General features: G+C 43.6%; 1 protein-coding gene across 1 annotated transcript in view; it reads right to left on the bottom strand.

Annotated features, from left to right (window-relative positions):
- Nucleotides 1-14,940, bottom strand: part of pde4a (phosphodiesterase 4A, cAMP-specific) — a 42,426-nt gene extending 27,486 nt beyond the window's left edge. The window contains exon 1 of the mRNA XM_035179636.2: nucleotides 13,680-14,940. Within this exon, the coding sequence (XP_035035527.1) occupies nucleotides 13,680-13,975 (296 nt within the window). The 5' untranslated portion in view covers nucleotides 13,976-14,940. The remainder of the gene's footprint in view (nucleotides 1-13,679) is intronic.
- Between the last annotated feature and the right edge of the window lie 10,016 nt (nucleotides 14,941-24,956).

The following is a 24,956-nucleotide window of genomic DNA, read 5'->3' as shown; positions in this document are numbered from 1 at the left end:
CTCCACAGAATGGTTGTATTGTTTTCTCTTTGTCCTTTTTTTTTTTCCGTCCATCAATATTCCTTCCAGAGTGTCTCTCTCATTCTCTGTACTTCTTCTGGCCACATGCAAAATGGTTAGTTACCTCTGCATTATGTCTTTGTCCCTGTCCCTTGGTTTTTTTGCCAAAGCTACAGAATGGACACAAAACTTGGTTGAAGGATGAGCCAAGAAAGTACACATAACTTTTTCCGTGGATCCGGACTAAAGGGTCAGTCTATCTGCTGACTTTCTCCACTTTGCCCTTGATAAAGTCTTTAGGTATCCAGGCAGTGACACACACAGAAGACAGACGAAGATGTCAAGAGAGTTTGTGGTAATAAGATCCGACACAGTGTCTGTGTGTTCTCAAGAAAATCAATTCAAATTTGGGGTGGATCTTAACAAACCTTTTTTTTTTTAACTTATCATTGTGTATTTTTGACATTTTGCCCAATCCCCCAGGGAATAATTTGTTGATCTTGATTAAAAATTCTGATATATTTAATTAAGGGGCCGCTGGCCCTTGGCGTTAATTTGTGCTCTATTAAGTGTAATTCTAGTTAAAGCTGAGTTTGGGTACACCCAGTGCCAGCAGACACTCATCTTCCTCCTTCTTCCCCCTCTCCTCTCTTTTCGTCCTTCTTGCACCACAGAGCTCCCTATGCTTTTATATGTAAATCCTCTCTGTCACCCCGGAGGCCCTTTAGTGTGAAAAGGTAAGAGTTCAAAAATCGTGACTCCCCAACACCCAGACTCTTTCTATATAACCAGACTTCCATTTCCCGAATGTCAGGGGCGTAACCGGTTTGTTTAATAAGAATTATTCCTCTCGAGAAGCACCTTGTGGATTTGTGATACAGGAGCGCCGCTGTGTTTCTCCTCCTCTCTGCTGCTGTGGAGTCTGAGGCTTAAACAGATGGATCAGCTGACAGAGAGAGCCATCCTGAGAGATGACAGATGGAGAGACGTGCTCACTCGCTGCTCCGTCTAGTTTGCTGCCACTCGTATCCAGATAAATTAGGAGTTGAGAGGCAAACTCCTCCACGTGAGGAGAAGTAGCAAGAGCAATACAACAATATTGATTTGCTTTTGATTTTTAATGGAGTTGGGGGGGGGGTCAGGATAAAAGTGGTATCCAGCTGACTTCTGCCTAATGAACTAGATTTTGATTGCACTGACCCGCATCCCTAGAAAGTGGAAGAATGCACAATACCAAATTAGTGCACATTGTGGAGCAGAGATGATGAGAAAAAAGATGAACTGAGCGAAGCTGGAAATGTGATCGAGGCGGACTCTGGAAAGTGTAGTGGAATCGCTGGCGTCTGTACTATACCACCAAATCCATAACCCCCCCACACACATGGCACGGTATTTTTAGCGCATCACCCTATCTCCGAGATGGAGCGAGTAACTCCCTCTCTGCAGGCTGGGGCTGCTGGGCCTCTTTTATTTTAATCCAGGCTCTGAAGAGAAGAGAAGTGTGAGTCATCCAGAGCTACCTTTGTGTCACTGTGGCTCTGTTCCTCCTCACCATCTCACTATCTTTCCCTCCATCTTTTTCTCCATCTGTCTTTTCACTCAGTCTGCCTTCGGTTGACGTAAAAGTCTATCTATCTGTCTATCTGTCTCTTCATCCATCTATCAGTCTATCCATCTACCCACCTAACTATCTATATCAATCAATCTATCTATCTATCTATCTATCTATCTATCTATCTATCTATCTATCCATCCACCCATCCATCCGTCTATTCGTCTCTCCATCCATCTATACATCCATCCATCCGTCTATTCGTCTCTCCATCCGTCTATACATCCATCCATCCGTCTATCTGTCTATACATCCATCTATTTATCCATCTATCTATCTATCCATCTCTCTATCCGTCCATCCATCAATCTACCTATCCATCCGTCCATCTATCTACCTCTCTCGCCATCTTTCCTTATCTATCCATCCATCTATCTATTTAGATGTGTTTTCATGCTCTGAAATCTGCACATCCTTTATGTCATATTTAATCTATTTAATCAAATCTCGAAGTGAAACGCAAACTAATAAGCAGTCTTGGCATCCACTCCGTCATGCATATTCCCTCGCACAAAGATGGTTGGCTGCGTATTACCCCAGAATGATAGATAATTACCACCATAATGTGGTACAAAGAGAAGAAAAATGCTGGGCAGGATGCAGCTGAGTGAGGAAGCATACAGGGCTGATTTAAACACACCGTGAAATGGTCCATTTAGCCTGATGCTCTGAACCGTCCTCTAATCTGGGTTCGTCAGACAACCCCCTTCTTCACATTACACATGCTTACATGATCTATTGTTGTAATAAAAATATAGATCACAACAGTTCTGAATTACCCTGTATTTGATAACACACACTGTGATGCATAATGTGCATTTATTACATTGAGGAATACACAAGAAAAAAGAAGAAGAATTTCCGTTTCTCTGCAAAATCAAAGCCTCTGTATTTTATGTTGAGGTAAATTACATCCCTGGAGATAAAATATACCATAAATTTAACAAGGACAATTAGCAAAACTGTACCCCAATTACAGTGCTGTTATAATTGGCCTTAAGCAGGAGAATCATGTTAGTAAGAGAACAATAAGAAAATCTGTGTGATTATCCTAGATAGCAGTTAGATGTCATTAGTGAGAAAAAAAAAAAGCTCAGGATTATCTGTGTGGATTAATTTGTCCTGAAACTGCCTCAGGGCCGTTGCCTTGCAGCGTGGCTGTGAATGCAACATATTTCTCTGATGACTCAATCTGTCTGTAATTTTTTTTTTATTCTTATGTCATTCGCTGCCCTGACGTCCTTCGAATTCTTTCTTTTTGATAAGCAGAAGCCCTTTAATTTCAGACATGGACAAAAATAATGTTCCCCTGAATTCAAATGCGGCCTTTTCATTTCCACTTCCTCTCCTCACGTCACGTCACGTCACGTCACACCAGCAGCTTGAACCGCTCAGCATCTGTCTGACTTCATTTCATGTCACATCGGCGAGGACAGACCTGACCACTTGCCCTGTCCACTCACCTGAATGCTCTGTTATGTAAATGTTGGGCGAACACAGGGAAGAGGACTGCTGCCCTGATGTTGCCAAAGTAATATGTCAACAAAACCGTAAATGATGGATGTGATTGAATGCAAAAGAAGCCCAGCTCCTGTTGTCTTTCCTTTTCTTTGACCACTAATGAATGTCTTCTTTTGACAAGTGTTAGATGTACGGCTAAGATGTTGATCGTGTTAGAATTCCCTGCTAATGGGATCAGAAGCAGGAGATGAATAACTCTATATTTATCAGCTGAGAATCCTGTGAACCTGGGGAGCCAAGTGCTCCCTGACTGATGGCAAAATGATGGAGGGAGAAGCTGTGATTGAATAATGAGGCCTCGGCGTCGTGGTAGGAGAGGCGGCGAGAGTCTAGCAGACCGTTCCAAACCGTCAGAGTCGGGCTGTGAGAATCAGCAGTATGTCCAAACAGAATGGATGTCTCCCACTCTGCCTGTCCCCAGACATAAAGGCATTCGCACAAGCACATGCTCGCACACAGACACTCAGCCACAGCGGCCCTGCCAGTTGGGCTCTCTGTCTGCCGCGCACACACAGGCTGCGTGCACTGTGGTCGACTCTCACTTTTCCACTGGCAGCAACAGTGCGGAAACTACTGGAAAGTCGGGAAGCAAAGTTCAGGACTATTTTGAGCCAGTGGACAGAACTTCCTGATGGCGCAATTTCATGGTGACAAACGCTTCACCGTCGTGATAAGCACATCTTTATGAGATGCCCTGCGGGGTGCATAATGAGGACATTACACACAAACTCACACAAGTCCTTCACATATACACACACAGACACACACACACACACACTTACATGCATGCAAACGCACACTGACATTCTGATGCACAACCAAATGTTCCTGCAAGGGCTCTAATGTAGCATGCAGAAGCAGCCACACTCAATATCTGCCTTATACATATTGAAACACAGAATGGAAACTGAAATAAAGCTCAATAAAACACTGGGAGCTGAGGCTGGTTTGGTTTAATCTCATTACACTGAGAGCCCGAGGCTTCTCTCCCCCCCTATTTATAGCACCCTAAGAGAGAGGGGGGGGAGGCCTTCATGTACACAACATCTCTGGCCTGTGCAACCAAGGCTGTGAGCGACAAGGGCCTCGGCCAATCAGAGGGAGGTCTTGCGTCAAATTTGGTGCGACAAAATACACAATTGCCAGAGATCTGTGATGACAGCCGCCCTCGGTCCATATTCTCCAGACACATGCGCTCTTTCTCCTTTGCCACGTTTACCTTCTGTTATTCTCCACTCAACCTTATCTTCACACCTTCTCCCTGGCGTCGACCTCCCTCATTCCACCTGTTTCATGCAAAGGAATGTTACGGGGGTTGTCGCATATTAAAGCAGGGTATGTGTTTGCGGCCTGGAACACCCACTTCCTCTTTTTTCCTTCTTCCTCTTCTGCTGCTGCCATGGAACAGGGAAGTTTCACTGGTATCTTCTTGCATTTAAACTGAGCTCGAGGGTGGAAATTCTTCAATTGATCAAGCAGATTTTCCCCCACTTTCCAGTCTGTGGCTATGCAGACTCTGCTGATGCAAACATACACAAGGATTAGGTGTCCTTGCTCAGGGACACTTTGAAACTTTTGCTGGGCATTGACGGAACTGTGGATTGCACCAGAAACCTTTCAAGTTCTTCCTGGAAAAAACTGCCGGCAACAACATTGAGGAGCTCAGAGGAGGAAAGCTGCGTGGCGCGAGAGAGGACTCAATTCTGATCTTCTTGAAGGAAACCTCTCACGACAAAACCCCCCCCATCCACACAAGTGATCGCACAATAACCCCCCTTTGATACACACATGCACAACAACGAGAGAAAAAGAGCAAACCTATGCCTCACTGTAGTTAATTACTTTGCCTTTGTTGGGGTGAAATACATCTCCCAGCCTGCATCAGCACCATTAGAAAACCCATCCACAAAGAGTTTAATGGAGGTCGTTACTGAAAGGCTCACTGCTGTTGGCCCACACACACACACACACACACACACACGTTTAAAGATACCTCCCTAAATCCTCAGGCCATGTTTTTTTCCCCCTCTCTGCCCTCCAACAGCCTCAATGCTGAGTGTTAATGTGCGAGCGAGTGCATGACCTACAAGAAACAGGCTCACTGCTCTGACAAGATAGGTTATGCTCACACATTGATCTAGCAGAGGTCAGGAGCTGGAGCAGAGGCCACGAGCGGAAGCCGAGGTGTGCATCCGCCTGTGCACCTCCCCGTCAGTCGCCTATTCATCATAAGCTGCTTCATTCGCGAGCACAAACCTTGCTGCAGCTGCACAGTTTGCATGTGCTATTTACTTTATGTATAAATATTTATGTTCCTCACTCAAACCTGCTGCATCTGTTTTATTTCGGTGGGTCACTGAATCGCTATGTTTCACTGGAAGGACAATATTTACAAAGAATATTGAAATGAACTGATTTAAATGTTTCTAAGGTGAAAACAAGCATGCTTTTGTTAATTTTTGAGAACTGTAATATGTATTCATTCAAGAAGTGGACTTTAGCACAGTTTTAAGGTATTACTGTAAGATTCAAAAGGCAAAAGCTAGTTTTTTCATTGACTGGTTAATTATGAGATTTTCTTAGGCTACTTTGCTCCCATAAGAGGTCGTCTTTCTATATTTTATTGTCTGTCTAGTTCCGATCACAATTTCTTTTCAGGCTGTTTTCTCATACACCCAGTCAGTTTTTCTTTTTTTACTTCAGCAGTACTTGTACACCAAGCATTCCGGTTTCATTTGTATTCTAAAGGTTTGTAGAGGGTTTGTTCATACCCTGATTTATGTGAATTTATTTCTAAAAACATGTCAGTTTTATGGCTGCTGAGTGTTTTTTCAGATTTATGGAGTCATAAAAAAAGAGCCAAATTCTCCTCCATAAAATCATTATGACTGTAATATGCAAAAAGAACGTCTATTCAATGTTCTGATTTCTGATCTGGACATTTAAGCAAATTTGGTGGGTATTTAATTAGATAATGCCTCATTTTCATATTCAAACATTGGATTGAACAGTGATATTGTTAAAAATGTTGCCTATATTTACCTGTAGGGTCTTGCCTTTAGACAGTATTTCTACTCAACTGCATTTCAGAGGGAAATAATGTAGAAAAACAAAACACGAAATCATTTCATAAAATATAACACATGTCACATGTGTATATAACCCTCAACTCTTGTTGAGGGTTGAATATGGGCTATACAAATACAATTTGATTGATTGATTGATTACAGATTAAATTACTTAAAAATGTATAAAATTTGCTCATCAATTTCATCAGTAAGAATATATATCACTCGCAGGAGCCATATTTCCACATTAAGATACTTAAAGTTCATTTTATTGACAATACCAGGACTTTTATTAAAATTTTACTGCTGCTATTGTAGTAAAAGTTTGGAAGAATTCCTCTGCCGCCAAATGAACGATAATTAATGTTTGCTGGCTGATTTGGTTTTCCTGCTTTCCAAATGAACACACTAAGAAAGATTTAGAGGCACATTTGGCTATAGCCCTCGTTCTGTTATTGTTTTGATAGCGACTGAACATTATTTGCTGTTGTTTGCAGCCGTTGAGCTGAGTCAGAACACGAGCACGGGCAAAAACCATTTGCTGCCATATTGCTGTCCCAGGCATACTATGCTCGATATCTGCCAACACTGTCTTTTCACAAAAATGATGTATTGTATTGACCAGAATCAAAATGGAGGACTGAACAAAGCCTGGGCCATCCTGCATCTGCTGCGATGGGGCCACAGTAGGATAAACAAGTGTTTGACGAGGTAAGTGGGTATTCAAGCCATCTGTCCCTCTTCATTAAACAGGACTGACACTCTATCACCATCATCCACTGAAGCTGACACTCTGCCAGCAAATTTGGGCGAGAACACTGTCCCGGGGCGGGAGGTCTGGAAGTGGTACCTCAGATGAGACGTTGGCATCAGCAATCAGCTGAGCGAGCAGGCGCTCTTCATCTGTGTCGGTCCGTGCCAAGTGCGGTCTCCAGGTGCGCTCCCTCATCCTCTTCAGTTCTGATTTGTTGTGAGTTCCTGATTTGAACCAGACTCTCTGTGCGCTCCCCTGACGCACCTCGCATTAGTCTGACACGCCGCTCTGCTCGACAGGTGTATGCCATTTGTTCTTTCTGCTCCACTGTGTGTGTGTGGGTCTGTGTGTGTGGGGGGGGGGTCTGTGTGTGTGTGTGCTGCACTGACACGCAGCTGACAAGAGGGTCTGTCAGCCTCAGTCACTTCAGACTGATGTGCACAGCACAGCAGCCTAAAGCACATTCCAGCAGGGTCGTCCCCTCGGTGGCGTCACTATGAGCCACTGCATCAGAGACTGCCGGCTGTTTCTGAATTGTGGTGGTCTGTCTCACCTACTGGGAGGAAACACAATATCCTCATTCACATATTTGTCTTGTGAGGAAATCTGAGACAGAGCGAGCATCGTAGAAGCGTTTTTTCTCTCTCTTGAAGTGAGAAACTCTCATTTTGAAATTGAATACTCTGCACATTTTGACATCTCAGCACTGAAGACATGGTTTGAAGTGGTTGACTTGATTACGCTAAAAAGGTATTTTCCCTTTGCTTCCTCTTAGAGCCTATGGGCTTAAAGAATAAATTACTATTTCTGCTACTAAGAAGCTTTATTTTTTGTGTCAGATGAAAAATAAATCCAAGGAAGGGTTCGCTCTGAATTCACACGGGGTGGTTTTGAGTGCATATTTTCATCTCACAGCGTAATTATTAACTGTTTTAGCTTCAAATAGACTGCTTTTTGATGTGCACGTCAGTTTGAACTCACTCTTTAAGAGGAGATGATTTTTTTTTTTGTCATATGATGAAGGTGTCTTTGTCTGAGAAATGGCTCAAACATTTATACATCAGTATTGAAATACCTTGAAGGAGGAGGCTATATGAAGCTTCCATTTAGAATTTACACTCTGAACAGTGATGGGCAGTTTACTCCACACTGGGCCTATGGAGGTTTTGAGATTCAGATCTGGCTTTGAGGTTGGTGGGGGGGGTGACTGACTCTGCAAGCAGCTGATGATATTGGTGGACAAGAGAGGGAGAGCAGGATGAAATGATAAATTCACAACAGAGACGCTGTGTGCCTAATGCCGATGTAGCCATGAACAAGGCTATCAGAGAGAATCTGGCAAGCTACGGGGAACTGGCGAAGACACAATGGAGCGACACAACTGAGAGCAGAAACAGAGATGAAATCGATACTCCCCCATTTACAGCGGGGTGAGATGAAGCACAGGGAGGATAGAGGATCAAAATGAGAGCAATGCAGTGATCAGAGTCTATTTTATTTGAACAAAAGAGTGATCCAAACAATATTTTTTGATAGGAAGTAGCCAGCATGAAGCTTATCATAATCAAAATGGACATCTTGAGAGTGGGTAACAGCAGGAAACTATAATGGCACTCAGTAGAGCACATACCTCCGCCAAGGCCCAACAGTCCCCTCAGCGGCGGATCTAGGATTTTAAATCAGGGGCTATAAAGGGGCCACAATTTACACAGAGGGGCCAGTACCCATCCACAATACTGAATCAGTAAGATGCACATTGAATCAGTCCTTGTTTACTGTTAGCTCTATAGCTTTAAGTAAAGCCCCACACCACTGAATCTAGAAATTTGTTCCTTGTTCAAACCTTGTGTTCATTGACAAAGCTAAGAAAATAAAAATATAAAAAATATTTGTTTTAAATTGTCATTATTTATTATTAGTATTGTTACTAAGTGACTAGTTTGTTTAAAACAATTAATCAGATTTCAGATGGGGCCAGTGCCACTCACACTCATAAATATCAGTTCCCTAAATGTGCCTGTTTTTCTTTCATCAACATCCATAAATTATTACCTGGGAAAACTGAAAATCTTAAAATATCGATCTCACAATGCTTCAGAAAGTCATAGAGAATTTTCTAGATCCACCCCCTGATCAAGATCTTTACCGAAATGTATTGGGGTCTACCCTGCCCCATGCTGCTTCCTTCCACCGAGGGTTGGGGTATTCCATCCAGTAGTTTTTGTGTAATCTTGATATTTGAAAAAAAAATAATGACTAGCATATCACCACTCTAAGGATTCAGTGTAAGAATTAATTAAAATGCAAAGATGTCAGGGTCGACTCGCGTTGGAAACTGACTGTGAGAGACGTGGTTGCCAGTGGCCTGAGTTTCTGAGGAGCCTGCACTCTCTGAGACAAAGTGATGAGCGGAGAGCGGACACAAAGAAGGGCCTTGGATGAGCGCTGTCTACCTTCCCTCTGAGCGAGCAACCTGTTCGGTGTCATCGCTAACAGATCTCCAAGGATGGGTGTCTCTGGGATCTGCCTGAGCCAACCGAAAAAGTGAGCGCCGTGCCAGTACACGGACTGCCTCCAGACACTAATTAGCGCCGAGAGGAGCGGGGGAAAGCACAGTGTATTCACAGAGGAGCGCAATCTGTAGCTTAAACAGATGGTTCCACAGCACAAACGAGATAAGAGGCCTATTACTTAACGCTATTAAAACACGTTTGTCGGGACGATTCCTAAATACTCTCCGCATGAGACTTTGTTTGTTTCCGGAGTGTGGGGATGTAAATGTATGATCGACAAACAAAATACTGCTGTTGTGCTAATTAACTGGAGCTGTACCTCATTATGAACTAAATTATCGTGGCAACCGGCCAGTCAGGCAGGAGAAGGAGCAGCTCCGGTGACAAATCAAACGCTGGATTCTAGCTTGAAGAGGAGGGGGGAGAAAAAGTGTAAAGAATGGGTGAGGTGGTGGGTGAGGGAGGGAGGTCGGCTTGGGTAAGAAATTGTTGCAGAGGACTGAACAGGAAACCGACTCTGAATGTGTGGGCTTCAAGTCGGCGGACTCCAGTTCAAAGGCAGAGCTAGATTAACATTCACTTTTCTCACTTTAAGAACACACGAGCCGTAATGCACGTCCAGCCGCATCTGCCGCACACCGGCAACTTACACAGTCGAGACCATCAAGTGGCTCCTTTTTTGGGTAAATTAAATCTATTCCACAAATGCACAAAACAAGTAACCATGGCAACAGAATCGCAGGAAGAGCTGTTCAGTGTCACTCATTCATTTTCGTGCTGGAACTTCCCAGACCGTTATTGGCCTTGGGACCTGATGACTGATTCGCTCGTAGTAGCATGACCAAAAGACGGTCGCGAAAAAAGGCAGCGGGGGTGGGAAGAGGAGGCAGACTGACACTGTTAGGAGAAGGGGGGGGTGTTCATAAGGCGGAGACAAAAATAGACAAGTGAGCTCAGTTGCAGACAGTGATTCTCCAAACAATTACCCAAAACACAATTAACACCCAGAATCCCCTCTTGTACGCCATCCATCCCGAGATCTGGGACTGTGGGGAGGGGCTCCATTTTCAGAGGCAACCTGTATCGATTACAGTAACACACACAATCGGCTTTTTCCTCTCAACCTTGTCCGAAACCATTTCAGCAGCAGCTCTCAGGCTGATCGATCGTCCAAAACCTCCAGATGAGGTGTGGACCAACTCCTCAGTGATTGAATGGCCTTCGAGACACTGAGGTCATTCGCCAGGTCATTCAGTTTCCAACCAATCAAATGCCAATTACTTTCTCCAGGTCTCCGATAAAAAAGTCAATTCACGTTACTTAGTTATAAAAACAAAGATGTTTTACCAGCCTAAAATGTTGAAAAAAAGTATTATATCAATGCATTAATAAAACAGCATATCAGAATATTGAGCCTCATTTTTTTACTCAAAACAAATATTTATTGAGTAATTTAATCCCCAATCTCTAACGGACCCTTTACTGGTTTTCCAGTGTAGACAGTGGCTATCGGCTCCGAGACTCCATCTTGTTCGCGGTAGACTGTAAATCAAACAAGTCATGTTTCTCCACACAAAACACAAACAGTGATACTTTTTGTAGGTGGTTCAGGTCCAGACAATTTTTGGGATAATATCTATTAACAGCTTTCTGTATATCAATGCAGATGAATCTAAAAGTCGACAGTCGATGCATGTCAGTCACTGTGTTCCACCTCTTTTACGCTCTACATGAACGTGATTGGTCAAACTAGAAACGGTGGCCCCCAAAATCAGACTCTGCATATTCACATGCACAACCTGTTTACTTGATCCCAAGAATATTGTCAATATTTAAGGGTTTAGAGAAAATACATTCCCAGTGAGTGCATGTACATAAAAGCATTTATAGCAGCAGTGAGAGGAGACGTCATTGGAGCTGCTTATCACGGGCTGGACCCGATGTGAGTTAGCCCTGAGCTAGAGACACAGAGCTGCTGGATCCACATAGATGTTCACGAAGCCGGATAAATCCAGCGAGGGGTTGAGGCCTCCAGCTCCACCCATTCCGAACGAATTCCACTTTTCGGACATTAGCAGACAGGCAGATTACACAATTGCTCCGATATGTAAAAAGGACGAAAGTAATAACAACACAACGGAAATCCTCCTGGCCCTCCCACTGCCATGAGAACAGATGAAACGAGGCCTATATTGCAATCCATACAGGCTCCGGGTCAGACACTAACCTGTGCACAGCCCACTCATAAACACCTCCACACACACACACACACACACACACACACACACACACACACACACACACACACACACACACACACACACACACACACGCACACCGTGCTTTTCACCACAACTCATGACACAACATTCATCTACCGGCCTCCATTCCTCCACGCACCCTCCTTCCTGTTCAGTGTGTGGCACAAACACCCACAGATCGCACACATCACCTCAGCAATGTGCTAAGGCTCAAACACACACACACACACACACACAGACACACTGCACACATGAACGCACACACAGAGTTCGAGCCAGCCTGGTGTGCTCTCAGAACTGAGCTTGTCAGAATCAAATTATCTCTCTCTCCCCCTCTCTTTCTCCCTCTCTGCCCTCTCATGGTTTTGCCGCCCACAGAAGGAGAAGGCCAGGCAGAGTCAGTCCCAATGCACTAAAGATTCGGGCTGTCTCAGTGTGTGTGTGTGTGTGTCCCGGGGACTAAAATACAACTCAGCCCTTCCTCCAGTCAGCTGGAGTTGGCCCTTCTCCCAGGGGCCTGCCAGGAAGGCCGTCTGTGGCATTGAAAAAAAAAAAAAGAAGAACTATCGACAACAAATAACAACAGTAGAGAAAACAAACAGGACTCAGACAATCCTCACAAGACCCACCACACTCTCATTGATGCGTTATTAGTCGAATAATCCTGTTTCACGTGTGCTCTTGTGGTAGGAGTAAATTTGGGCTTCTTAGAGAGAAGACTCGGAAGAAGTCCAACATGAAAAATAACTCTTCCAGTCGCAGGAACATCTGGGGATTTCAGGCCACCCAGAGGACAGACTGAAAGAGGGAGCAGTGGGGGAACGTTAGCTTTCTCTCCAGAAACGGGGATACCCCCTGTGTTATGAAGTCACATAACCAACCAACCTAAATCCATCCCATGTTGTACAGGTTTGACTTATTTTCGATAAAATAGAAAAGAAGCTTGTTGATAAGAATAACAAAAATATCCAGGTGCTGCATTCAGTGTCTTGTTAAGAGGATAAGAGCAGTAAGAACAAAGTAATCATATCAAAATGTTACCGTTCCATGACTCACTTAATGAAATGTCTTTAATCTAATCTGTTTGATTAACATGCTCGGTGTAATTTAATTTAAATGCTGGTCGAGTTGATATAGCTGGTGGGGCTTAGGTATCGTGTAATTCTACCTTGTTTGTCTCCAGTATCTGTCAACGTCCTCACAGTGCAGTGATTTTATCTCTTTTCTTTTTACTGTCAAGGCCTATCTGATCTGAGAGCAGCCAATTAGAGGCTGAGAGCATCTGTATGACAGGGGCCTGCCACACAAGTCCAGGAAACCCTTCATAACTTTGTCACATCTCATTTACGGCACACAGTCCAACTCAAGCTCCACTTCATTCCCCACACCTGGGGGGGTCAGAGGTCAGCATCAGCTACTCTTGGAGTTGTTTGCTTTGAAAGGACTCGTCGTTAAGATTCAACCCAGTAGCTTTTGCACAGGGGGCCCAAGACCCCCCTGTGCAAACAACCTGATAATGGCCTGGGCTGGAGTGCGCACGGTGGCAGTATCTCAGTTGCGCACGCATGAATGCACCCACTAGACCTTTGGTGCCATTAAAGCCACGGCGCCTCGTGCCTCTTATCAACCCAACATGTAACATGTGCCCCCTCCCAAAACTGTTACTGCTGTTTACAGATGCGGCTCCTGCGTCTCGAGTGGGCGGTCTGGTTTGCGCTCCGTGCCCATCTGACACAGTCTCTCCAAAGACGCATAACGCATCAGCGCCGAAAACCCACGCGTCCCGCCTCCCGGTAGAAAGCGCTTCATATCAGTTAACCCTTAAGGCACACTGCGTTATCACGCGCCCATTAAAATGCACCCCCTCCCCCCGGTTTACGCATATGCCTTGTGGGCTGTCATGAGCTATTATTGGGATGTTTGGAAAGCACACACTCCGCTCTCGCCTACCGTTTGTTCCCGACGCAATTTCCGATGGATGTGTTTGTGGTCCCGTGGAAAGAGGATGGCCAGGACATCCGAGACTTTTTCAGCCCCGGTCGGTCGCTCGTATCCACGGCGTCGGAGCGCTCCATGTGCCGGTGGTGGTGCCGGTCGGTGTCGGAGTAACCCCGGTGCTTGATTTTGATCGGGGTGCGGGGCTGTCTCCAGAGATGCTGCGGAGGCTTCAGAGTCGCCTGTCCTTCCCGGGGAACCGGGAGCGACAGGGACAGGCTCTTCTTCGAGCATGGTGGTGGTTCCATCATAGTGCAAAACACACGCAAAAAAAATCCAAGATCAATACCCTCTTAACTTATTGATTAGATAATATGGCTGTATTCGCTTATTAAAAGCACAAAACGTCTCATGTCCCTCTCTGCCACTTGATCTCTGAGAGAGGACGGATCAAAGTGACCAAGTCCAGCACAGCCCAGATGTGAATCTTGTTTTGTGAAGAACATCAAAAACTGTCACAGTGGTTTTTCATGACGGCTCGTCCAGAAACCATTCATCTCATTGTTTCCTGCGCTGATCCGCTTTATTTCAGCCCAGAATCCCAGAAGCTCTGCCGTGATCCTCACCAGTCCTGCGGGCTCCTGGTGATGAGACGCCGGTCCTGCTGCTTCTCCTGAAGTTTGACGCTTCGTCGCCCATGGCGCACAACGCGGATGACTGTATTTATCTCATAGGGTTTATTGCTTTTTATCAGCCACTTATTGCAGAGACGCACAGATCCCCGGCGCTGGCGTTTCTCCCCCTCTCTCGCTCTCTCTCTCTCTCTCTCTGGTATTTATATTATTATTATTGCTGCCCGTTTGTCCCTCAGCTGAGCTCAAATCTACAAATCTACAAGCAATTTCCATAAAAAGTACTCAATCTGTCACGGTTCATGTGGAGCCACACGGCGCCTCCGTGCGCGCACACCCCGCTGAAGTCTCCAGTAATTCCTCCATGGAGATGTTGGCTCCAGCGAATCCAAAAAGATGTTAAACTGGACTCAAGGTGCGTCCTCCACACAGAGACTCATCCTTCCTTCAGTAAAAGAGAAGAATGGTTGGATTGTGTCCAAAAAATACGCACTCGATCCTTTGTCCTTTGCGATCCAGGTTTTGGATTTTGTCAGAATGCATCATAAAAAGACACAAACTGATAATTACGGAGATCCTGATCAGTGTGGGCCATCATCTCTCCATCCTCCCCATCCTCATATTTGCAGGAGTTCGACGACAAACATTGGCTTCACCACCACCTCTCCCTCACTCCCTCCCTCTCTCTCTCCCTCTCCCTCCCTCTCTCTCTCCCTCCCTCTCTCTCCCTCCCTCTCTCCCACTCCCTCTCTAAGTCCAGTCTATCTATATGGTGGTTGGGTGGTGGTCCTCCCCAGTAATTTGTCAGCGCACTGGAGCCTTTAGGGATGTGCGTGCGTGCTGTGCGTTCACTGCGCATTTCACTCTTTGACAGAACACAAATACAATACATTTCTTAAATGGTGCCAGCTGCAGGCCGGAAGCACGACACACGCATGACACATAAAACGCCACCATTAATCATTTTTACCTTTTTGTGATTGAAAATTGCCACTTTTCACTTTTACCCTAAGTAAGCCTGCAGAGGTTCATTTTCATATGTGATCCCCCCTTGGAGTGACAACCCCCTCCAAACCAACGTGTCCCTGCACCCATGCGGTCATTTCTTCTTTTTTTTAATATGAGGAACAAAAGTTGAATCCATCCTGTTGCTCTGGGAGCTGCAGGAGGAATCACATAGTTGGGTTAAAGGTCTTTTTCCCCACCAGGGCCATCACTGCTAATGCTACTTTCTACACTTCAGATGAAATAATGTCACTATAGGGAAAATCATGACAAGGTGCTGTGACCTCTGTCAATCTGAGCGCCGGTTAAACGTCAGTCAAGCGGCTCATTTTAAATAATGTAAAATCAGATTTCACTTTTGATCTGCTGGTGCACTGCAAAAATGAAAAGGTTAGGACAACTCAACATTTCAAGACAGCTTTCCTTAGGGTCATGGGGGGGAGCTGGAGCCAAGCCACAGGTTCAGGTACACCCTGAACAGGTCGCCGGTCCATCACAGGGATGAGAATATACAGAGATAAACTATAATCTCACACTCACCTAATTTAGAGTCTCCGATTAACCTAACCCTATCTGCACGACTTTGGACTAAAGGAAGAACTCCACACAGACCCTGGACGAACCAGGATTCAAACCTTTTCGCTTCTTGCCAACAGTGAGGAAACAGCATGCCCCAACCTCCTAAATTTCGGATAAGAAAATCACCCACAGTTGTGCAGCCAATTCTCTTTTGTTCTGAGCATTTATCTTTCATGATTATAAAAAAGTCACATTTTGAATACTAAATACTAAGACTTCTGTCACTGCTCAGCTGATTTGAGGATTTATATGTCACTCAGTATTATCAATTGTTAAATGTGTAATTACTGCAGAGCCAGGATTTCTAAACCACATCCAACTAAAACTTAGCATATGGACACAAACCCCTGCAGATATGATCAGTAAGCCCCATTTTTAACTTGGTCCAAACTTACAATTTAGTTTTTTTGCCACCGTGAATTAAGCATTGAGGGCAACATTACAAATACAACTCAATGAAGTTAGTTGTAGCAAATAGAGTTTGTTTACAAAGCCTTCAAATATTCTTTGTAAGCTGAGCTGTTTTTTTGTGTTTTTACAGTGTAGGTAACTATATATTTGGGTTCTGCAGGTGCTGCTGGGTTGAGTAGGAGGAGAAGAAAGATGCTAAAATTTCAAAGGATCACACTGTTCATCTTCCTCCTAGTTTCAGCTGCACTTCACATACACTACATTGAATTAACGAATGAGATTTGTAACACCTTCACGGCAGCCTCTTTTTAAATTTATTCAACAGACTATGAAATTTAATTTAGTAATGACTTGAAATGTAAAGGCTAAAATAAGGTCAACGTGATGTTACCCATGTCTGTGACGGATCTCGACCGTATTTAAATAACCGGGAAATGAAATGTGACAAATGGCGGAGAAAGGAGTATTAATATGATCTTTTTATTGCGATTCAATTCTACTGTTTGTTTACACTTTCCAAAAACACAGTTTATGTTTTTTCGGCTGTTAGTTTTTGACATAATTTGAAAACCAGTCGAGCGAGACAGAGCTGTCTGTGTTTCCTTGGTGTTTTAATTAAGCTTGTTCGTGACTATAGGAGTCAAACTGTAATCAAGGTGCAGCTGCGGTCTAGACAGTGTTTAGTTCAGTGGCATTCAGGTGTTTGCGGATGCGTCAACCTTTTTGTCTGCATTGCAGCTGCGGGCAGGTGTTGGGGAATTCGTGACTTGATGCACCTTTTATCATGCCTGACCAACGTTTTGTGTTTCACAGGCGGCTGACCCGAGAGCTCATAAGGCATCGGGAAGGAATGTTTTAGATGAGGAGGTTTTATTTTCAGTGTGAAGCCATCGTTTTTTCCTGGCACCAGGATAAAAAAGAAGAGGAGAATCGTCTCTGTCGACAGATCTGTTTTATAATAAACTCCTATATTCAAGAACTGGCTGCCAGTTTAATTTAGGACGATTTTAATCACTTTCAAAGCTCAGCACGGTCTGGTCCCCAGTTTTATTATGGAGCTACTAACTCCCTATGCTCCAAGTCATAATCTATGATCATCCAACCAACACTTCCCAGTAGTTCCTGAGGCTGCATCCTACGTTCTTGTTTATAAACGCATCACCTCTGCTTGCCTCACCTCTGGGTGCCTCCAAAACAGAGAAGCTTGGAAACGCTGCTGGTCCCGTTTTAGTTTGAAAACTCTGGTGCAGCATTCTAGTCTAGATGGGCAGAAACAGAGATGTTTGGAAACGATGACATAGACACTGACAACCTGAGTTGAACTGAGTTAGTTCAGTCTTCGCGGATTCGTCAGATTAAATCTGCCACAGGGCCAGAACGCTTGTGTGGACAAAGATCATTTCTGTGCCACCAAGTCGATGAGCTAGAAGACGCTTCGCAGCTGAATGTGACTTAGCTGTGAGGAGTGTGAACGTGCGCACATCCGTTTCTCTCCTGAATCATTGCCCCAGTTTTGGATGAGCAGTAAAGGCTCCTCGAAAGCAGCGCTTCAATATACACGCTCAAGAAAGAGATCAAGTATCCTTAGTTAAGATGATTAGTGCATCAGAGAGGTGATAAATATAACGGATAGTGAGGAAATACTCTTCATGCTCCGTTCACGGCGATGAAAACTAAAACGGAGGACGTCACAGTTAAGACACTGCTGTCAAACATCAAGAGCGGTTAACATCAGCTGAGGTGTTTGAGGCTCTAAGAAAAGATGCCTCTCAGTCATTTCCTATTTGTGACACAGCCCACCAGGAAGCACCATGCTGGCTGAACTCATTACAGCCTCAAATGACTTGGAAGTGCCTTCAGATTCCCAGAGAAGAGCCGGGGGAGGCTGCTGGGAAACAAGTCATCTGAGCCGCTGCTCTGCTTGTTGCTCTCCAGCGACCTCGACACAGATAAGGAGCTAAAAAAAATAGTCAGATTGATGTTTGGATGTACTGTAATCTTCTGAAAGATGCTGCTACTCTTCTTCCACTGCCAGCACCCTGAGCGCTCTCAGGAGTGATGCTCTGAATAACACGAGCTGTGGCACTGAAAGTTGAAAATCGCTGAACCGAACGACTTTATGCCAAAGTGTGCTCAGACGCGCCAAAACAATTTATAGACACATACGTTATGAGGGCTCGATTTGCACCAAGGGATATGCAGGAAGTATGACGCTAAACAAGGAAGGTGTCGAGCAGAGATGTAGCTCCATAACTCTGATGAGGCAACTGCTTCCACTGGCTCCATCCAATGCTGACTGGCTGAACTACAGCTCCGACCTCACACCACTGCCGGCTGTCATACGTGTGCAGCACTGTAGTGGGAGAAAAACTGTGGCGCCACAAAGAATTAACTAAAAGTCCAATGTCTCTGTGGGGTCCAATGAAAGAGTTTCCTCATTTCTCCCCAGTGGTGGTGCCGCCAGCATTCTCATAGGTTGAAACAGAAGGCAAGGATGTGACTAGAAAGGAAATAGAGGGTATTTCCTGTAACATTCCGTTAGCAGAAATGAATCACAATAATAAAAAAAAAAATTTGAATCACATTTTCTACATCCTCTCGGAGATATCGTTAAAATTCCCTGTGCTCTGACAATAAATCAACATTAGTACCTTTATGCAAACCCTCGCATATCTTGTGGGTTTTGGAGAAACAAGTGTATAAACCATAAAAAGACATTTGGTCCAAACCACTAAACCAACAATTTCACAGCCTCTCAGGGCAGTCGGCGTAGTTACAGCCTTTTAGTCTGGTTTCTATCTCGACTCTAATTACTGGCTTTAGAAATAGACTGACGCTCCTTGTTTTCCTCCCTCTCGTCCACATGCTCGTTCGCTCTTTTTATTTTCTGCCTCAGCCTCAATTAAATTGCTTTTTTATTCCGCGCTTGTGTCCGGCTGTCTTTCTGGATTTCAGAGCGAGCAGGACGGAAAGATAAACAAGCCGCCGTTGCGTTTTCTGTGTGATGTGGAGAAATATTGCTTGGAGCTGTGATTTTAAACTTCACACCAATGTACTGCGAAATAAAAAAGATAGGACAGCAACGAGGTTCATATGGTGTCGAGGTATTAAACACATACAAGACAATCATTTGATGGCAGTGACTAAACACATTGAGCTGCTTCAGATGAGGTGACTGAAAAAAAATTCATAAATTGAACTATGCTTGTTAGTTTAAACCATAACATCACCTGAATTTGCAACCAGCAGACACGTACTATCCCGGGTTTGTTTGGTGTTTGGGATTATGTTAGGTCACGGTCCACATATCATCATAATTAAAGTATAAAGTTTGGCTACTGTTTATTGGCTGAGTTTCTCATTAGTGCATCTCTATTTCTCTGGTACTCACCTTTACCGCCATGTGTTGCACGAACTAAAGGAGTTTGGCCCAGAAGTGGCCCAACACTTCCTGTAATTACACCTTAGGTGACATCATCAGTGATGTCACTGGGAGCAACCATGTGCGAGGGGAGGTGTAATAGGTTTTGTCATTATTTTTAGCTTTATTTTGGTGTTTAGAGTTTCAATCAAGCTGCCAAATGTAAGCTTGGGGCAAGATGTCGGCACAGACATTTTAAAAGTTGGTTATAATAGATGACTTTCACCTGCCCTTTTCCAGTAGAGGCCTGGCTAGCGAGGATGGTGTAGTCTATGTCGGCTTTAGGGGAATTTTGCATTCTTCTACAGTTAGATATTGTAATGTATCGTTATATGATTGTCTTGCAATATATCGATTATCGCAGAATCGCTGTATCATGATTTTACCATTATCGCAGGCTATGTACTCTGTGATTACCACCCCTGTATATAGACATTCTGTGGAAGAGTTGAACCAAATGTGGTCAGATTTAGATTAAATTTTCTGCAGAGCTACATTAAATATCCAGGAGACAAAGAGAACATGTAGCCTTTGGGCCGGATTGTTCAATATCATCATCATCATCATCATTATCATCATCATCATAAATTAAATACCAGGGTAGTCTGCTTCATCCTGGTTCTGAGGAGGGACCAAGGACTCCCGTCTCAAGGACTTACAAGTTATTCAAACACACACTCTGTTGCTTTCCACAAAACTCAAAGTGATTTAAAATAAATTAGATAGTGTGCGGTGGCCTTTAGAGAAAAACAGCGTTATAAAGTGGAGCTGAGCTGCAGAACCCTGGCGAAGGTACAGGAGCTTTGCAGTGTGGTTCAGACTCAGCTCAGAGAGGCATTAATCATGTGTGTGAGTGTGTGTTTAAAATTTAGAGGTGTTTTTTCATCTGAATAAAAAAGCTCAATCGATTTTCTTTTTAACTTGTTGCACTTGTTTAGGTTTATATGGATCATATTTAGCTCAGTCAGCATCTGATGTGCATCTTAACCACACAACCCTGTCTCATTGATGTCTGAGCACATGAGAAACGTTCCCTGTGCGTCGCTGTACAGCAGAAATCTCAGGAGCTGAATCATGCGGCCAATGTCTCTGCAGGATTCACACATCACCTACTGGTCTTAAAATGAGGATTATATTTGACCATTGACCCTGAAACATGGCAACTGGCTGACATATGCTTTGCCTCGGACATTCTTTGCTATGGTTTGCATATGTCATTCAGCTAATTTATAATTGAAACACCATCGTTAACTAACATTGGCGCACGTTAACCTTTTAAAGTAATAACGCAAATTAAAATGATGAATCTGAATATATATATAGAGTATAATATGTCTAATGATATGAGTGTTTTTCTTTTCTTACTTTTTGTCTCTGCTACAACACAGAATCAATCTGCAATTGAATTTGAACTTGGAAATATTATTTTATCTCAGGGAAGATATCTTAAACTGCATTCAGTGCTGTCTCCTTGAAAGAACATTGTCAGGTCCTTAGAAAATGAACAGGAAAAATAAAATCAGAAAGTTGCCTGTAGCTGGCTGCAGAAAGAATATGTTGAAATAACTGTATTTGAAGCTGATGAAACAACGAAATAACAGTCTTGTATTTTAAAAGGCTGTTTTGGTTCAGAAGAAGTTCAGAAAAATCCTAAATGAGCCACTGCAGGCTGTTTATTAGAATCACAGATTAGAGTATTGTTTCTCTGGGAAAACAATACTCCCCCAAAAAAAGCAACACGCGTTTCAGGATTTGTGCAGCAAAGTTATACGTATAGTTATTCAGTAGCGTCGTCATAATGGGAATGAGCACACAAAGACCAGAGGAGTGCTTTTCTTAATTCCTCCACGAGACACACATGCATGCTTTCATTTCATCTCAAAACCTTGACCGAGTATGAAGTAAAATATGCCCACACAGAGTATTCAACTGTTATTAACCAACCAGGCAGATGGTCACATGACCTTCATCTGCACAAAAACACTGACTGAAAGAATGTGAAAGATAGAAAAGTACAAAACCCACTCCGAGCATGGGAATGTGAGCTGGGTAATATTCAACTGTGGAATGCTAACCTATTTGTATCCCACTGCCTGTGCAGGAAATTTCAAATGCTTCAGTAAATGCAGCTGTACTAATATTTGAGTAAAACATGACACTGACAAGGAAATGAAATGTTAATAGTTCCCCACATACACACACACACACACATAGAAAAATGCGACGAATGCAATGAAAGTATGAAGTGGATGAAGAAATGACCAAGGACCACAGCGTCGAGTCGATTGCTCCTTTGAGATGTGTGAACAAAACGCTCCCTCTGCCTGAGACAGATGCACAATTCATTTAGTGAGAATCTGATTTATTATGACCAACCTCACCAAACTGCTCCCAATGTCACCCATTCATATTGTGGGGAATAATTGAAATGCCAAGCAGTCTTACTGACTCAGTGCAGCGTATGCGGATGAGATGGTTCAGCAGCCTGTAGTGTGTATAATGTGTTTATGGGAGAGTGTGTGTGTATATATAGATATATCTATATATATGAAGAAATTTTACTTGTGAAGAATTTCTTTATTACAGTTAAATACCAATCACATAAAGCAGTGAGCTCTGTAGGGTCCAGCAGAAGGACAATCAGCAGCCTCTCTGGCCTCTGACCCACACTCAGTCTACATGTCGGGCATCGGGGGAATGCTGGGAAGGGAATCCACTTTCTCGGGGAGGGCCATGAAATATTAACCCATACCTCTTTCCTGACAGTGAGCAATAGTTTGCCAAGTAATGTGTGTGTGCCTGCATGTGTGTGTCCAAGTTTGTGTTTACTCGTGTGTAGGAAAACGGAAAAGTAAATGGACCACGGTAGAATGTGGCTGTTTGTATGAGAAAGGAAGGGAGGTTGTATTTGGTATGTTCAGACGTGGCGGAGCTGCAGTAATATGTAACAGTGCTTCAACTGGCTATCAGGTCGTTTATATGAAGTGTTAATAGGATTCTTGAAATAACTTTTTTCTCTTTCTGTGGAGGTGCTGCGGTGGCGGCGGACTGTCCTCCCGTCTGTGCTTTGTGCACAAAGACTCAGACTGAATCAAAGCCGGAGTAAAACTGCAGAAATCCTCCACGCATTGAACAACATGAAAAAAAGCACAACCATTCAGGAGTGACTGTGGGATGTGTTCACAAGCAGCAGAGCGAGCCGTCACTTCTCACCTCATTTTCACTGAAGTATTTTCTTGCTTCTCTCTCCAAACCAATCCGATCTCGGCTGACCTCGCTGATAACCACCCAGAGGAGGGCTTAGATGGGAAAGGATGTGATGTTGCATCAAGGAGGCGAGGCAGTGTTTCACTTAAGGGACGAGCAGTGGACCTCAAATGACGCGATAACTAGATTTCAGAGCTTCTAAAACTTCTGCTAATGACGTTGTGGAGCCATAATGGCAACTGGAGACGGGAGTCAAGTGTCAAAATGACCACAGGGTTATTTATGTGCACCTGATGTGAATTTTCATGGTCACAGGTGTAAACTATACTGACGGTGAAACATGGAACATCAGGAAAAACAATGCAAATTGTATGTGTCTCTGTATGTTCTGTATATATGTATATATATGTATACATATGTGTCCCCCAGCTTGTCCTACTTCTGCATAAGGTCAACAAATACATTTTATAGTCTAATTATGATGCTTCATGTTTATTGTACTAAAGGCAATGGTAATTAGCACTTGCTCCGAATGCTGCAATGCATTGCATTGGATTATTGCCGCGCAATTCTCGATATATCGTATCTATCCCAGTCAAATAAACACTACAACTAATGAAGGTTGAAAAGACCAATCAGTACGTTTTACAGCCACATTATTAGTCCTATTCAAATATCTAAATGAAAGCATTGTTTTTGTTTTACAGCTGACCACATTAAACATTTAACTGCATCACAAAACATTATGAACTTGCATTAAGTCATCAAAAGACCTGTCAGTGAATTTAGGAGTGGTGGGAGCATAGAATGTACATAAAGAAAAATATGGCTTCCTGAACGCTTTCATCTTGCATTAATAACGTCATTTGGAGCCAGAGTCTGCGCAGTAGCGATCAGGGGATGGAGCCACGGCAGTGAGGTCCTGTCAATCCAGACGTTTTTTCACCTGAAAATACATCTTCACCATCTTTGAGAAAGTGATTTTGACGTGTACTTTTATTTTAGTTTAGTTTGCTAACACATCTGCTCTTATTGTGGAAAGTACAAACGCCTGAGTTTGTTTTCCTGTTGCACTCCATCCAGGGACATAGTGTACAAAGAGTAAAATGGAAAAAATTACACTTTCCCAGATCAAAAGCAGAGACAGAGAGAAAATAGGGGAAGCTGAAGTCAGAGATAAATTGTATTTTGCAATAGGTCGTTATTCAGCAGTGATCATGGAGGAGACAAATGGCAGCAAAGGAAAGTGTAGGCTATTGATTTGGAGGTCCATACAAGATGGGGGGTATATGATTCAACAGGGGCTGAGAGGACGAGAGAAAAACTTCTTGAAGAGGTGAGTTTTTTGAAGGAAAGTGTGTATTATCATCCTTTGCTTTAAGTTTGAAACGGGTTCATCTTTCATCGCTGCTGCTGTCAGTGTCTGGATTACATCTGTGAGCTGGATAGTCAGGGCTGAATGTAAAATGAGACTGCGCTGACAGAAAGAATCAGAAAACAAAAGCATTTCTTCCCTTCAGAAACCAAATGTGTTATTTCAGGTCATCAAAACAATACAGCGCTGCATTGGGACACAGTGTGTGTTTTATCTTGTTTTGTAGTGCAACAGTGATATATACAGTTACACAGGAGGATCCACTGGCATAAGATGAAAATGAATAGCGTAACAATATCCGAAGCTTATTTCAGGGGGGGATAATGGTAGTTTTTTTCTGGTTTGGAATTCAAATCCCTACTTTAATATAATCTTGTTTGGGTGTACGAGCTGGAGCACCATTCACAGGGAGTGGCCTGAATGAAGCGAAATAAGGCAGTGCAGGTTTCTGCTGGGCTGCTGAGATGCTCTACTGTACTGTTATAGACTGTTTGTCACAGGGGGGAGTGGGCTGTTTCCGATGACTAATCCTGCTTTAAACGGCTCCTGTGACATACCCTATTTGCTTACACTTTGCTGCGCGTACACTAAAATAGAGGCGTAATAAATCATTGCACATGTGAATCTACAGCATCTTTTATGAGTAGATCATAGCCTGTGTG

This window comes from Hippoglossus stenolepis, chromosome 16 (genome assembly GCF_022539355.2).
Source record: "Hippoglossus stenolepis isolate QCI-W04-F060 chromosome 16, HSTE1.2, whole genome shotgun sequence".
Lineage (NCBI taxonomy): Eukaryota > Metazoa > Chordata > Actinopteri > Pleuronectiformes > Pleuronectidae > Hippoglossus > Hippoglossus stenolepis.
This window is presented reverse-complemented; position numbering and strand designations above follow the sequence as displayed.